Raw genomic sequence first — 15,185 nt, 5'->3', positions numbered from 1 at the left:
CAAAAAGTTCATTTTTTTGTTTCATACTCCATCTTACATTTCCCAGGGCACAAGTTGGGGGGTGTCTATCCAAAACACAGAATAATGTAAATGTCAAACTGAGTGTAGAAAAGTGAATTTTATTTGTTTGTTCACAGGATTTTCAAAGTACAGTACATCACTGTCATTTAACATTGTATTTCTGCATGCATGAGAGGCACGACAGTTACTCTGCATCTACAAGCTCACAGTTCAACAATAACACCTGAACACTGCTGTGCATTGGTGCAGTCTTGCAGTTTGAAAGCGATCAACATGTAATTAATCCAGTGCTGCAGGCTTAATAAAGACATTTTATGTTTTAGCTAAGACAGATAATCCTTGGAGGTGGGACTCTTTGAGGCACCCCAAAGAGTCATGCCACCAGAAAGGTATGAGGGCTTCACAACACTTGCAGTCCGAAGACCAGATTTTCTGAAAACTGTGGAATGTCTGAAAATTAAGAGATCCCAAAGAAATAGTATACAATTAATGAAAAGAAATGAATGATTTCTGTGACTGAATGCAGACTTTCAATATGATGCCCATGCCAAAATGCCTGGTCGCCTACAACTCGTGCATAAATTCTAGAAGACTAGAGTGTCAACTGACTGTTTTGCGAAAATTCAAGAAATTCTAAGGCTCACTCTGCAGAACTACATGTAATTCCAACATTACTTGCATAAATGCTGAATTTAAGCTTCAAGTTTATTCAAGAAATTTCCCCAAATGTGGTTTTGCTATTTTTTTGCTTTTGGGTTGTTTCATAGCCACACCCAGAAGTTTAAATGTTGCTTTAAAATAGCATTGAATTTGTGATGCTTTCAGAATTATCAGTTTTCACATGTCTGTGACATGCATGTCATATGCACTCAATCTTTCTTGCCCTTTTTGTGTCAACTCCAGAAGACTATTTGGCAGGTCAGGTGGCATTTTTCTCACGTTAAAAGTTAAAACTAAAGTAAAAGCCAGGTGTTCAAATGGGAATTGCACAGCACTTGTTAAGTGGGACCAGCATGTCATTGCATATATGGACACGTGAACAACAGGACCCCACACTCTGCAGATAATGAAACCTTCTGAGGACTTGCTCAGGTCCATGAAGAGTTTTCCCATGCTTTAAAAAAACAAACAAAAAATAGTTCAAGAGGAACTCTGTGGGATAGGGTGTCTCACAAAACGAAGAGGAAAATTCAAGGGAATCACAGGCAAACATTAGATTGAAGAAGAGTTCACAGTGCAAGTACATGAACAATGAGCTTGGGCCTTTTCAGGGGATGACAAAGGAATATCCACATAAGGCATTGGTTGATGAGTTGCACAAGGAATGTTATGGCCACTCTGAATCCCGCCCCTCTTGTACTGTGCGTATCAATTCATTGCATCTGATGCACACAAAACATTTTTACTTTTTTCCCTGCTAAATATATAAATACGTGTATTTTATGAAATGTAAACACATTTACATCATCTGTTGCCTCATTCAAAGTAAATTCGTTTTCAATCATAATGGCAAATTTGGCATGATACAGGCAAATTCGATTACAGACAAATGTCGCATTCGAAGCTCATCCTCACCAAAAAAATAGAGCAGAATAAAAAGTTGTTTTCTGTCAGTCCATCTTTCTTACAATATATAAAACATGGAAGGTCAATTTACATGTAGATTGATAGAAAATCAAATGCACTCCATGAATTTCCACTACAATGGTGTCTTGTCATTTTGAATTATGTGGTTGCTGAAGAACTTGAAACAATCTGCTCCATGAAGGATCAAGAGAGGATGTGCTTTTCCACAGTAATGATATCCCTGTGGTTGTGACGTACATGTAACGTGTGCACAAAGAGTTTTGTGCATGCCTTCCACAGGCCACACTGAGCACACGCCATCAATTTCTGTTGGAATGGACAGTCCCGGGATGTCCGCAGGGCTGTCTTTTGTGTGCTGGTTAGAGATGCTCCTAGTCCACTCACCTATAAATCACAGTTCATGGTTTCAAACTTCCATCAACCAGTGCTCACTGTGACACCCAAACTTAAAGCTTCACAATGTATTTGAAACATTCTCATTTTCCAAACACACTGCACATCCGCATTCCGGATCTGTGAAAAATTGTTGGGAAGGGGTGGGTTGAGGAATATGGAATTGTCACTTATTAAATACAAGTAACTTCTTTGTGTATTTAATTACTATGTACATTACAGCACAGTTGTGTGAGCATAAGGTGCATGCCCTACACCAGTCCTCTGTTGAGGGGACAGTTTCTTTCGTTAGAAAAGTCCGGGGTGAGTTTTGGAAGTTTGTCCCTGCAATAACTGTTCCTCAACATGTGTGGAATCCCCACAACTGTGATGCCAGCATGTGCACATGTACTGTACATGTAAATGGCAGTGTTGGAGTCAAGTCAATCACAAATCCTTTCACAAGGCCAGTCATACCGGTAAGTAACTAACAGGGTGAAAAATGGCATTGCAGTGCTTTTGTCATATTTCATTTGAAAAGCTTGTGAATTGAAAGAGAGAATGACTTGTGACAGACTTGCAGGGACTTGTGATAGACTCAAATCCAACACTGGTAGATGGACTCCTGTAGAAACAGTAGGTTCCACCATTCAGCACACCGACAGCTCTGCTCACCAGTGTATGAAATACAGCATGCTCGTGAACTGGTTACAACATAAGGTTGCACAGTAGGAATGGCTCGTTTTCATGTGAATGTGTACAAACGTGCCACCAATGCATGTTGACTCTGTCATATCTCCTTGGACATGCAGCTTAGTTATTACTACAACTGCTCTTTGGCTCAGAGGTTTATACATTAGATCTTAAGAAACAAAAAGAAGAGCACAATGCTACAACCGGGGGTTCAAATGCCCCTTCCCAGGAATTCTTACATGTAATTACATTACTGCCCCCATGGTCTTTGGTTCATACAATGACATATTTTAGCATAAATAATGGTGGCACACCGATCACACCTACTGCTATTTGCCATTTTAAAAGTTATGGGATTTCCATAGCCCCAAACGGTGAATGTTTAGGAGTACATTTTATACGAATGCACATGTAATCCTGCATGGAAAAAAAGTTCTTTCTTTACCTAGATGTATCAGTCCAGAAATCTCTTGTGACCGTGATGTGTAATGGCACTTCTGCATGTACATTTATGTACTTGTACATTTTATGAACAGAATTTCTCTTTAACATGGATTACAACTTCTGTCTTCGCTGCAGTTGGGCCTTAGGACAACTACTTCATTGTCACATGACCAAGGTCCATTCAGTGTGGAATTTATTTTAAGTATACAAAAAAGTATCCTGCAGAAGCTCTCTGTACAACCCTGCTGCTGTTTCTTGCTACTAAAACTGACAGGTCCATTTCCTGGTTGAACTTTGACCCTCTGTACAAGTAGAATGGCAGAGTTTATAAACAATCCAGCTGCATTCTAAGCTCATCCTGCAGACCTCAGCTGACCAGTGCACTGCAGTGCAACCCAACTGCTGTTTGCTGATCAAGCTGAAAAACATTCCAATTGGCCGGGTGGCTGTTTCCTGACCAGCATTTTGCACTCCACAAGTTTTGGGAGACATTTCATTCCATTCTGCGGGGAGCCACAGTTTGGTGCTGAAGCTGAAAACAGCAAGTTCCCTGTGGCTAATTCCTGAACCTTAATTTCACAAAATTGCCCTGCTGCTGTTTCCTGATCAGGTTGAACCTCCACTCAGCATTAGCCCCACTGTTACTCACTGATGAGACCTTTCTCCAGGGCTTCTTTCTGCAATTCAGCGAGTTGTCTGTAATAAGAGAACATGGAATGATGGTTAACTACTTGCTGCTGGGTGGAATTTGAAGTTGCATGATGTAAACCCAGGAGATTTTCTGTTTTCAAAATTCTTAAAAAAAATCATAGTTTCATTTACTGGATGTTTACACGCACACAATTAACTGGCTGATGCTACTCTAATCTGACAGGCAACATCTATTGACGCCCAAGTATTTCAGCCAGGCCTGCCGCCTTGTAAAAAAAAGACAGTATGGCAGTGTTGTATAACTTTCTTTAATTCCTGAAACTTGCACAGTGCACTACAGGCATCTTTTCAATGGGGGCCAGATTAGCGTGCCACGATAGGTATCGCTAATCGCTGGAGCGCTTTTGTACCCGAAGGTAATCCGCTTGTGCTGAATGCCACAAACAGTGGTATAATCTCTCAACAAAAGACGGATTTCCTCTGCTATTGACAACTGAAAAAATATGGGCAATTCCCAGCAGCTCGGTCTTTTGTTCCCAAGTACAGTCTTTTGTTATAAGGCCCAGCTCTTTTGTCCAGTTTCGGACTCCCCGGTTTTGTGTATTAAGCCTATGTGTCTGAAATGGGGTTCCCCGGCAGCAAGTGGTTAAATGTCCAGCTTATATACATGTATTTTCACCCTAAAAAGTCAAATGGTGGGGAAAACATTTGTTTGTTAGTATCACCACCACATTTGTTTTGGTGATGTGCTTTTATTGGCCTGTAGAGATGGTATAATGTAAGTCTTCATTTGGACATACAGTTCAGGCGCACAGTTCTTGCAAATTTCAAGTTTTTTACACAGAATTGAAAACTTTTAAAATTTCTACAGAAAAACAAACCTGATTTAGATTTTGAAGTGTGAGATGTACATTACCATTGTAAAAAGACTTTGGGCTTGGAACAGGTACGTTCTAAGCAGTTAACTACATGTATGTAAAGCAAAATGGGGGTGGGCAGAAAGCTGGGGGTTGGGTGGGAGATATTTGAGGACACCTACTTCCTGAGCTGTATCGCTCTCGTCTTGAGCTTCTTGTCGTTCTGTTGGATTTTACGGATCTCGATGTCTATAGAGTCATTGACAGTGTTGTCCATGTCCCATCGTAAGAACAAGCCTGACCACAGCATCTGTCCCCAAAGATGCAAAACAGCGGGGCAGAATTAGAGATCATTGTGCCGACGTTGCAAAGAAACCATGGATTGATGCAATCAAGTTCTTTGATGAGTCTCAGTAATACAATGTCATATATGCATCAGGTGGTATGGTTAGAAACGAGTCAAGAAACTAAGACTGTACTGACTGGGTGCATATAATGCATGGAATAAGTGGAATCACAGATCTGCTTCAACACAGTCTAGATCAAACCTGGTTCATCCTTCATTCACATGCAACAGATTTCAAATACACTCTCAGACAGGAATCATTATCCTTGAACAAACTGATGAAGAGGCTCGCTGCTCACAATGAGATGACAGCATGAACTCTGTATGCTGGGAAGAGCGCCCTCACTGGTTACAAACTGAGACTGGCCGAGTCGGCATTTGAACACAACAGACATTATCCACACGGAAGCCATGTTGGTTGTGTTCCTAGCATCTATCTTACTCAATGTAATCTGTTAAATGGGGTGATGCCAGACTATTTGGGTTTCATGCCTCACATTCCTTGTTTTTAACCCCATGACGACGGGAATTTCTTCCCAAAAGCCGACTCCAAGAATTCCAGCCTCACTTAGCTCTGAAGGCCACCTGCCAAACCACAAATTCTCGGTTTGTGGCCCTGCGTGCTCGGCACGCTTTGAATTACACGGTGAAAAGGCTGATTGTTCGGTGGCATGCGGCTCTACTCATGCTTCCACATTCCCGTTGCCTGTTTTTAAAGTGGGAACTATTGTGGAGCTGGTGATTATGATGCAAATTCGGTCTTTTCATTTCTGGGCTACGCACAAAGACCAATTACCATATGTACAAGAGCCAGGGTCTGTATTCTTTCACCATGTTCGCTCAAGCGTGGGCCGAGAATAATAGCTGAAAAGCTGGCTGAGGATCTCAATTTTTATGGCAGCTCTAGCTGCTTCCCAGCGCGAAGGGGTTAATGTGGCTCAAAACATTTACATATAACTGATCACAAATTTGAAATCATTCATCAGCATGAATATTAATTTGTTATGAATGATTATTTCATTGCTTTCATTATTTCTCTCAGGTTCTCAAAAAAACCTTTTTATCCTTCCTTTCATTTCCTTACAGCCAGTTTGTGAATATGGTCAACTGCTTTCAAATACTTATTTAGCCTTTAATAAAAGTGAATGTGTTGTGCACCATACACGTTGCTTGTTGATGGAACTAGTACTACACGTGACTTGTTTGCAAGTCACATGCAAATTAATTAACTAATGGAAAAGTTTCATGTGCAGATTCCAACCACTCAGCGCAAAGGGCAGCAGCCACGTGTATAAACATTAATCTGATACACAGAAGTCAAAATGAAATCCAGATCTTCTGTGTTCACAAATAATATAACTTCCAAAAACGCTAGGAAAAATCTTTAAAAATACATGTGTAGTCCAGAAAAGTAAGTTGGTGAAGGCAGTTGCAGCCGGCTAAGAACTGAACCATGTGCTAGTCTTTCCTCAAGCGCTACGTATGCCATGCACAGACTCCAATACAATGACTGCAGTGATCCCCATGAAGTCTGTGCATTTTCAGATGAAACTTACTCATGCATAATCAGCACATCATGCTCGCAAACCAGCATGCGCACATGGCATGTCTACCCCAGAGGACCTTGTCGCCTGATAAAGCGCCCTCTCTTGTTTACACAAAGACCCCATGCATCAAACTTACCAAGCTCTGCGGAGCTACAGATGGCCATATGACAGAGGAGTTGGGTTGGTACAGTGGGTTGATGTACATCTCTAGTATCTGAGGCCTGTTCACATAGCTCCTGTAGCACAGGAAGAAATACATTTAGGTTATAATTTGATATGATATGTTGCAACTATTTTGAACGACAGTTCTGTTGCATTGAAAATTCACCTGAGATTGGTGTTTCAAGTTGAATGGAGCTGAGACTTTTTACCATGTACTGATCTTTTGTATCTGCAGTTCAATTATCAATGGCATTTTACATCAGTGTAAATAATGCATCATGATGACATAATCCACTCCCAGCGGAGCAAAAGAGGGTTTTTTTTTTTTTTAGTACTCACCTCATAGGCGCGCGTTTATAATAGGACCAATGGTGCATTTGACGCGGAGTATGCCGAGTGCGCGTAACAAATTTATTCCTTAACTTATGGTCTTTGCGTACACACACAACGTGTGCAAGAACCTGCTTGGAAAATTTACTACCATCTGTCTTTCTTTTGCCGCTTGGGGGTGCACTTCAACGGATACATTCCACAGCTGTGGAATATAAACTTACAGTGGGTACAGCACAGGTTACTCATGCCTGAATACCTCATCCTTGTTGGGTTCAAGATGTACATTCCAAATGCACAATCCAGTGTGGTAGATGAGCCCTTCACATGTCCTCACAAAGTTCATCACAAGTCATTGAGTTACAAGCAACTCAAATGAAACGTGACAAAGGCGTGCCTATATCTTTGTTCATTCCCTGTTCACTGGGACTGGAATTGTGAAGAGACTTTTGGGCCTTTTCACGGCTATCATTGTACTACTACTTCCAATCTGGTGACAGTGAGTTGGGGCATAGTCATCTTACCAGAGGGACTGAGTCTTTTCAGCAAGTTTCAGCATTTGTCGCTCATGCTCGTTATTGCACAGGAATGTCCCAAACTGGGAGGCGTAGGTGTTCTCAAAGAGGAAGATAAGAAACTGTTCGTTGAACTCAAAGGAGCACTGGAACTGTTGACTGACCTGAATCAAAGACAGGGGAGATGGTGAGCAAGAATTGTACAATGACAGACGGCAGTGGCTGACATGTGACATACACAATGTTGGACATGTGAACATGGGGGAGGCAAAAAGGAGAGTGGGGTGTCAGTCAACCCCTCAAGTCAACCCATAAAGTTATCTGTAGCTTGTACAGCCAATGAGAACTCTGTGACTGTAGTTGAGGCATTAAAATGTATGAAGTTTGAACCTTGAACTGACTTGTCTTCACTTATTCATTATATGAAGTCCTATGTCCCCTGCAATAAATTCTACGTATAGGCCCCCCACTTTTATCAATCAGATAGTTTTAATACACGACTCATTTCCACCTCTTGTTTTGCAATTCACCAATGTAATTTTGACATCTGAACCTGCCAGCTGACCCCAACAAATCTGTGGTTGAGTGGTTAAGATGTCTGAACTAAAGAGCAGCAGGTTAAGAGTTTGGATATCCGCCAAACATGTCGGTAATGTTCTCACAATTTCTCGGACCACTCTGAACATACAAAATTACTTTGGTGAAGTGTAAAAAACCAAATATTAATATTTGTATCAACCAGAAACAAACATTTCACAGAAAATATAGATTGCTTGTTACTGTTTTTACAAATTTAAAAAAGATTTTCCAGATATTATGTTGACAGTCAGGTGCTGTCAGTATAGAACCCAGTTCTGATTACCTGCCACACACAGTCCAGGAAGAGCAAGAAGATGGGGCCAGTACATTTGAGTTTACTGCCGGCATAGCAGGACTTGGCACATCGACTGGCAAACGGGTGACCAGCTTGAATCCACTCTCGCTCAATCAGTGCTTCAAACCTGGGTTAAATGAAAGATCGTACGGGTGATGACCAAAGTCAATGGCATCATGCCAAGGATTAAGTGAACTCAAGGGTTAACTAAAACATCCCAACTAATGCATAAATGTACTAGCAAGCATAGGACCTGGGGTTCAAGTCCCTATCGAAGATTTAAATATATGAAGTTTTTCAGAGTAAGTACCAAGCATAAGTTCCTGTGCAGGTGACATAACACTGACGGAAGGCGAAGTTAAACGTCTTGGAATTTACATTACCTTAATGTAAGGAGGATCCAGAACAATAATTTTTTGGGGGGGCGGGGAAAAACTGTGGAAACTTTTTCATGCAATCTTTCATGGCCTTTCAGAGGAATGAGGCTACAAACGCAGGGGCTTTTTACGTACGTTTTGAAAGAAGGGACATGCAACAGACCAAAATATTTGCCTTTCATTATTTCCCAAACAAAAGGTTTTGGCTCTTTTTTCCGGGGGGGGGGGCTCTGGCCCCATTGGCCTGCCTGGAGCCAGCCTTATCCCGATGTGGTCTTAAAACACTGCTCACAATGCAAATGGCCAGTACCCTAAAAGTTCTCCATGCAGCAATCGGTAAAACCTGATCCCTAATTTTTAAGGATCAGGTGGATGTATGAACTGGTGAAAGTACAGGTATGAACCTGCAAATCATGTTCAGTACCCCAGCCAACAGTTCCTTCATGCTAGAGATCTTACCCTCTTAGTGTTCTGCAGTCTGGGTTGAGTATGATCTGTGCTAGGGAAGTTATCTGTAGTGTAGCATCTAGACCCTCTGATCCATGTACTAACACAGATGAATCTAGAATAATGAACAGCAAAGATATGTGTACAAAGATATGCACAACAAAAGCATCTGCATTCTCACCCATTCATATCAGTCAAATTCTGACATTTGCTATATAAATGAAAAGGTCTATGTTGTTATGTGACATTCAATAAGAGAAAAAAACAGTAATTCATTGGAGTTTCAGTTTTGCTTGTCCCAACAGAGCTCTGGTAACATATTTCAATTCTGAATGTAAAAATGCAGGTTCTTATTTAGCAGTGTAGTGGAGTCCATCATGAGGTACATGTACAGTACATGTAAGTCCCAGGTTCTTATTTAGCAGTGTAGTTGAGTCCATCATGAGGTACATGTACAGTACATGTAAGTCCCAGGTTCTTATTTAGCAGTGTAGTTGAGTCCATCATGAGGTACATGTACAGTACATGTAAGTTCCAGGTTCTTATTTAGCAGTGTAGTTGAGTCCATCATGAGGTACATGTACAGTACATGTAAGTCCCAGGTTCTTATTTAGCAGTGTAGTGGAGTCCATCATGAGGTACATGTACAGTACATGTAAGTCCCAGGTTCGTATTTAGCAGTGTAGTTGAGTCCTTCATGAGGTACATGTACAGTACATGTAAGTCCCAGGTTCTTATTTAGCAGTGTAGTTGAGTCCATCATGAGGTACATGTACAATACATGTAAGTCCCAGGTTCTTTCACAAGCCTAGTCACAAGTACAAGCACACTGGATGAGCAATGACAGAGGAATTCGTTTTGACTTTTGTCACAGTTCATTTGAACAGCTTTGTGACTTGCCTTAAGAATGTATGGCTTGTGACCAGAGAGATATAATAAATGACTAGAGTGCCTTCTCCTCATTCCTCTGTGGAGAAATTTTGAAGCTGTCCCAGGTGCGGACATTTTGAATATGTATAAATGTACGTTGTGGCGCATAACAGAATAAGATAACAAATTCCGTCTAAAGTACTAAAAATGTAACGCATACCGGTAAGCATAATATACTCAAATAACATGCAAGCATGTTGTCTGCATTATTAGGCATTAACACATTGACTGCTGACTACCAATATAGCAGTAGTCACAGGCGTACCGGATTATGCCACTGTGAGTACATGTATACTACAAACATGCCTAATGGCGAGTATACTCAAAATGAAAGTCTATTGTAATGTGAATTGATACACTGGCATAACCAAAGAACACAACCAATACGCTGATGGCAGTGTGGAAGGTGTACATCCGTGACATGCTCATGTTCACCCGGACACCTGAAAGGTACAGTACATGTACCTATTAAATATGCACGCACGAGTACACTAGACAAACTGGAATGCCCCTTCAAAAATATGCACTGCATAGCAGTCAATGTGTGAAAAGGCCTCAGTAAAATTAATTTGCATATGCGCATGTGTCTGCATTGCATACTCAGAAAGAACCAAATGCTCATATATCGTATGCATATTTTTGGTATTTGGCATACTGCCTTTAATGTAGAAATTTAGAAAACTGACAGGGATTCATTATATGCAAATGGCTGTTCAAAAGCCGTACAAAATTTAGAGCATTTCATAGGTTTGTGTACAAAATGGATACACCCAGAGGGCATCACTTTGTACAGCAAGTTAGTGCTGAAGTAATTCAACATACATGTAGCTCTATGCTTGTCACAAACTTACAATGGACTTGACTACAGCCAAATCATTATAGTAGCAGCCTTAAATTACACAAACCCTTGCTCTGTTGTTACTGCTTTCAAAAACAAAAGGAGGAAAAACAGGCCGGCCTTACTCTCTCTGTCCACACACTGCGCCACCAGACACGCTGTGGTCAAGACTTCCTTGACGTTGCTCAGCCAACTGGATGCACCTAGATGACCCAGCCACTTATCCATGGAGTTGGTGTTCTTATTACACGCTGTCAAGAGATGGAATAAGACTAGTGAGCTGAGTGACCCTATGACAGCTGGGGTGACATCCTCCATTGATGTAAATTTTCTCCAATATTAGCACAGTGAATTTCTTTATTGTGCGGAGCCTTCAGGAATTTCTCGGCTGCTGTCTTGTAGTCATTTTGACTCCTTTCGTATTATTATTTGACATATCATTCTCACCAAATGCCCATTATGGCCAAACAAAGTTTGACCTTTCCCACTAACACTGCTCAACACAAGAGCCAAAGTGCATGTGACCAAAACAACATGAAACAAAGCCCGTAGGTGGATTGAATCAAACTTCAATTTTTGGGGAATATTTAAGTGAGGTTAATGAAATCATACATACACGTAGCTATTTTTAAGGCACTGATCCTCCTTATCAAAGATGATTAAAATGCTCATAGCCTGATCCAAGGCACCAAGGCACACCACTTAAAGGAAAAATGCAATTAATTTTTCTTTGAAATAATGCGTAAAAAGTATTTGAAATCATTTTGGAGTTAACCATATCCTGCCGGGCAGCCTGGTTTCGGGTACCTTGGGTTTGTACCAGGGTGCCTGAAATTTAACAAAAGAGCTGTGGTTCTTGTAACAAAAGACCATACTCAACAAAAGACAGAGCTACTGGGAATTGCCATCATTGTTTCAGTTGTCAATAGTGGAGGAAATCTGTCATTGTTTTGAAAGTCATTGTTTGTGGCATTCAGCGCGAGTGGATTACCACCAGGGACAAAAGTGCTCCAGCAATCCAGTGATGAGCGATACAATACCGCTGCATGCTAATCTGGCCCGTATTGAAAAGAAGCCAGCGGTGCACTGTGCTGAAATACTCTGGCATCAATAGATGTTGCCTTTCGGATTATAGTAGCCACCAGACAGTCACTCCACTGGGTTTAGGTATTTAGGAAAAAAGATAAGAATTTTAAAGATTTTTGATGACTGAAGATATTGAAATGTCACCCGTATGTGGGCACTGCATTTTCAAAAGCACCCAGCAAGAAATGGTTAAGCGAACTGTAAAGAAAACTTTCTTTTGAACATTCAATATCGACCAAGATTTTCCTGACAAGTGAGGGCACTGTTTGTGTGAAGTACCGGTAAACCAAGAAAGACGTGTTCAGTTTGCAAGTTTTCATGTTCAAATTTGAACCCCAAATTTGCTCTTTGAAAACATTTGTGATAAAAGGTTGCTTGCTGACTCATTGCCATATACCGGTACTTATACAACAATAAATTGCCAAAGGAAATGGAAGTCTTTGATGGGAAAAAAAAAAAACCTATCAATTTTCTGTGCACAAATCAAGATAAGATTGAGGTTCAGTGCCTTGATTACATCACAGTTTGGCCATGAATATGCAAATTCACATTAGCTTAAAAACCAAAGAGGCCCAATATACAGATTAAAATAGCCAAAAAAAAAAGCTTTAATGAAACAAACACTTGCAATTTCAAGGATTTTAGTAAATACAGTGTATGTCTATTATCCCTTTAAAAGTTTTGGCCAGCACAGCCAATATTTGCAAGCAGTAATGATACTCAATGCTGATGTTTGCACAGGTGTATATGAAAAGCGAGCCCACACACTTTATGAAGGCAGAGACCTGGCTCATTGTGGGAATAAAATGTCATGATAATAATTTTGCAGAGGACTTTCTGACACTGGAGGCATTTCAGTGTTGCTAATATTAACCTAATGAGTGTGGTTTTTTGATACTAATTGACGATTATTCACCAATCTATTTGAACAGTATTAAAGACCAACTCCAACAGTTTTAAAAGTTTTGAAAATTAACTATGATTGTGTTTAGTGTTTAATAAATCATATATTCATTACCAAATCATGTCTGTATTGCGTCTGTTTTTTTTGTAATTTTGCCGAAACTTTTGAACGTTGTCTTAGAGTTTTACAAAAATTTTTCACAATCTGTCCACTGGCAGTGCTGTTGAGAAACAAAATTTGTATGATATAATACTGGAGAAAACACTGAAACTGGTATCCATCGGATGACTGGTTCGCTACAAACATACAGTACATGTACATGTGCATGCACTGCGTACCGATCTTTGGGCCGGGTCTACTGTGCTGTATTAAGAGTATCTCTTTTAAGTCGAGAGTTTGTGCTCCTTTCTTCATGATTTACAATAATGCCGAAATTACGCATAATGGGTAGATGTATAGATTTTGTAAAAGACCTGGAACTGAAATTTGAATTTCCAAGGAATGAGAACATTCTTAAAGTTCATGCTGTCGTCCGTGGCTAGGAATGCTATGCATGCCTATGTGCACACACTGTGGTATTTCCTCTCCACAGTAATACATCACAAAAATCAATATTCATTAGATGCTAATGAGTTGTGGCAACAGGTCCATTTTTACAATACCGGACTGGACTTGCAGGAAAAATTGGTATAAAACTGTTTTATCAACACAAAAATGTGTATTGCACGGGCGATATTGATACATGCCACTTTTATTAGACTTGGCTCTTCTGAATAAGATTCAATATGAGAAAACTTAGCAAGGTTGAAGTTGGTCTTTAATGTGGGTTCTACACGCAAGCAGATTTGAATGAAGTACATTTGAAGTACATTTTAAAAAATTAAGTTTATAGTGCTTGATTGTGGGCACCTACATGTAGCACCACTTCTAATATGTAAACAATGCTATCATTTACCAACGCTGGCGATGTTTGCACTCATGAGACTGTGCTCCACTGATGTTGTTGAATGTTTGCAACAAATGCAGAAATCTGCTGGTGGCTTTGGCTAATGTTTCCAAAATGTCTGACTCAAAATTCACTTAACCTTTAATAATCAGATTCCATCGTATCTTCAAATATACTTTACATGTAAGTGAAACTTAAATCCAGTTGAGAAGCCATCCATACAATACAACTTCTACCAATGGTTCTGCTTTGAGGAAACTTTGTTTTCACATTGAAAACAGCTTCATTAAGGATACGTGTTTGCCAGCACCTTGCCAATATTCAAAGCCTCATGCAAGTGCAGCCTACATGTGTACATTGGGTCTTCAACCTACCGAAAGGTGGACCATACACAGGCTGCCTCTAGACTGAAATATTGCAAATGGTGAAGAGAGAGGATAGCCACTAATTCATCTCCACAAATTGGTACATGTTCAGACTGCTAACGGGACGTCGTTACTGTGGGGAGAGCACCACACTTGCAGGCCAAATCTTAAACTTGCATTTAAGAAGTCACAACACCTTTTTGGTTGAGGAGGCATTAAGCGTGGGTACAACCTGTGCAAGGCTGCAGTATCATTGCAGTGAGGGCGTCTAATGGGAGACTTCCAGTGTTAGCATCACATTTGAGCTCACACATGCATGCTCAATACTACACAAATGACAGTGGACCAGTCACATGGAACCGGTTTGTTTGCTGCCATCAAGTGTCTCAAAGATTTCCCATTCTAGTTGTGAGATAAACCGTGGTGTAAAAATGCCTCTGGAGCATGATGGGAACGAAAAATTACCATGGAGACTGAGTGCACCATGAAGAAGAAAAGGAACCAAAGAAACCAGGAAAGATTATGGGTATGTAATGCTCGAAAATAAGGATAAAACATCCACATAACAAGAGGTGTATCACACTGGTGCAGAAATGCTCCGAAGGAATGAAATGCAACAATGAGATATGCTCATCGCTGTGGCAACAGCATGAAGGAGGGAGGAAGGTTGGGGGGCTGGGACCTACCCTCCATCAATTTGGTCAGGCTATCCTGCAGGTTGCTGAACCGGTCCAGCGGTTTGTGCACCCGCCTCCACTGAGGGTAATGGGCCTCGGTCTCAAAGCCCCCGCCTGGAGGGAAAAGAATCAAATAAAAATCTAAACGGAAAGGTAACCGAGAGAGAAACCAAGAAAAAAAGGGGAGGAAGGGAAACATGGAACAACAAATTAAAT

The 15,185-nt window shown here is 40.6% G+C and overlaps 1 protein-coding gene across 6 annotated transcripts in view; it reads right to left on the bottom strand.

Moving 5' to 3' along the window:
* Positions 1-105: 105 nt before the first annotated feature.
* The window catches only part of mtmr9 (myotubularin related protein 9), a 49,866-nt gene continuing 34,786 nt past the window's right edge, over positions 106-15,185 (bottom strand). For 5 of the 6 annotated variants that reach the window (XM_022248840.2, XM_022248839.2, XM_087133825.1 and 2 more), the window contains 8 exons: positions 14,979-15,110; positions 11,117-11,242; positions 9,236-9,338; positions 8,388-8,526; positions 7,535-7,689; positions 6,655-6,754; positions 4,808-4,935; positions 106-3,813 (listed from right to left, as the gene is read on the bottom strand). In XM_022248840.2, the coding sequence (XP_022104532.1) occupies positions 3,759-3,813; positions 4,808-4,935; positions 6,655-6,754; positions 7,535-7,689; positions 8,388-8,526; positions 9,236-9,338; positions 11,117-11,242; positions 14,979-15,110 (938 nt within the window). In that variant the 3' untranslated portion in view covers positions 106-3,758. The remainder of the gene's footprint in view (positions 3,814-4,807; positions 4,936-6,654; positions 6,755-7,534; positions 7,690-8,387; positions 8,527-9,235; positions 9,339-11,116; positions 11,243-14,978; positions 15,111-15,185) is intronic. The other variant, XM_022248837.2, reaches the window with a different exon arrangement.

This window comes from Acanthaster planci, linkage group LG02 (assembly GCF_054643075.1).
Source record: "Acanthaster planci isolate LZ-2023a linkage group LG02, COTS_SCS, whole genome shotgun sequence".
In the NCBI taxonomy this organism is placed as follows: Eukaryota; Metazoa; Echinodermata; class Asteroidea; order Valvatida; family Acanthasteridae; genus Acanthaster; species Acanthaster planci.
Note: the sequence above shows the minus strand (reverse complement) of the source record. Positions and strands in the feature narration are given on the sequence as shown.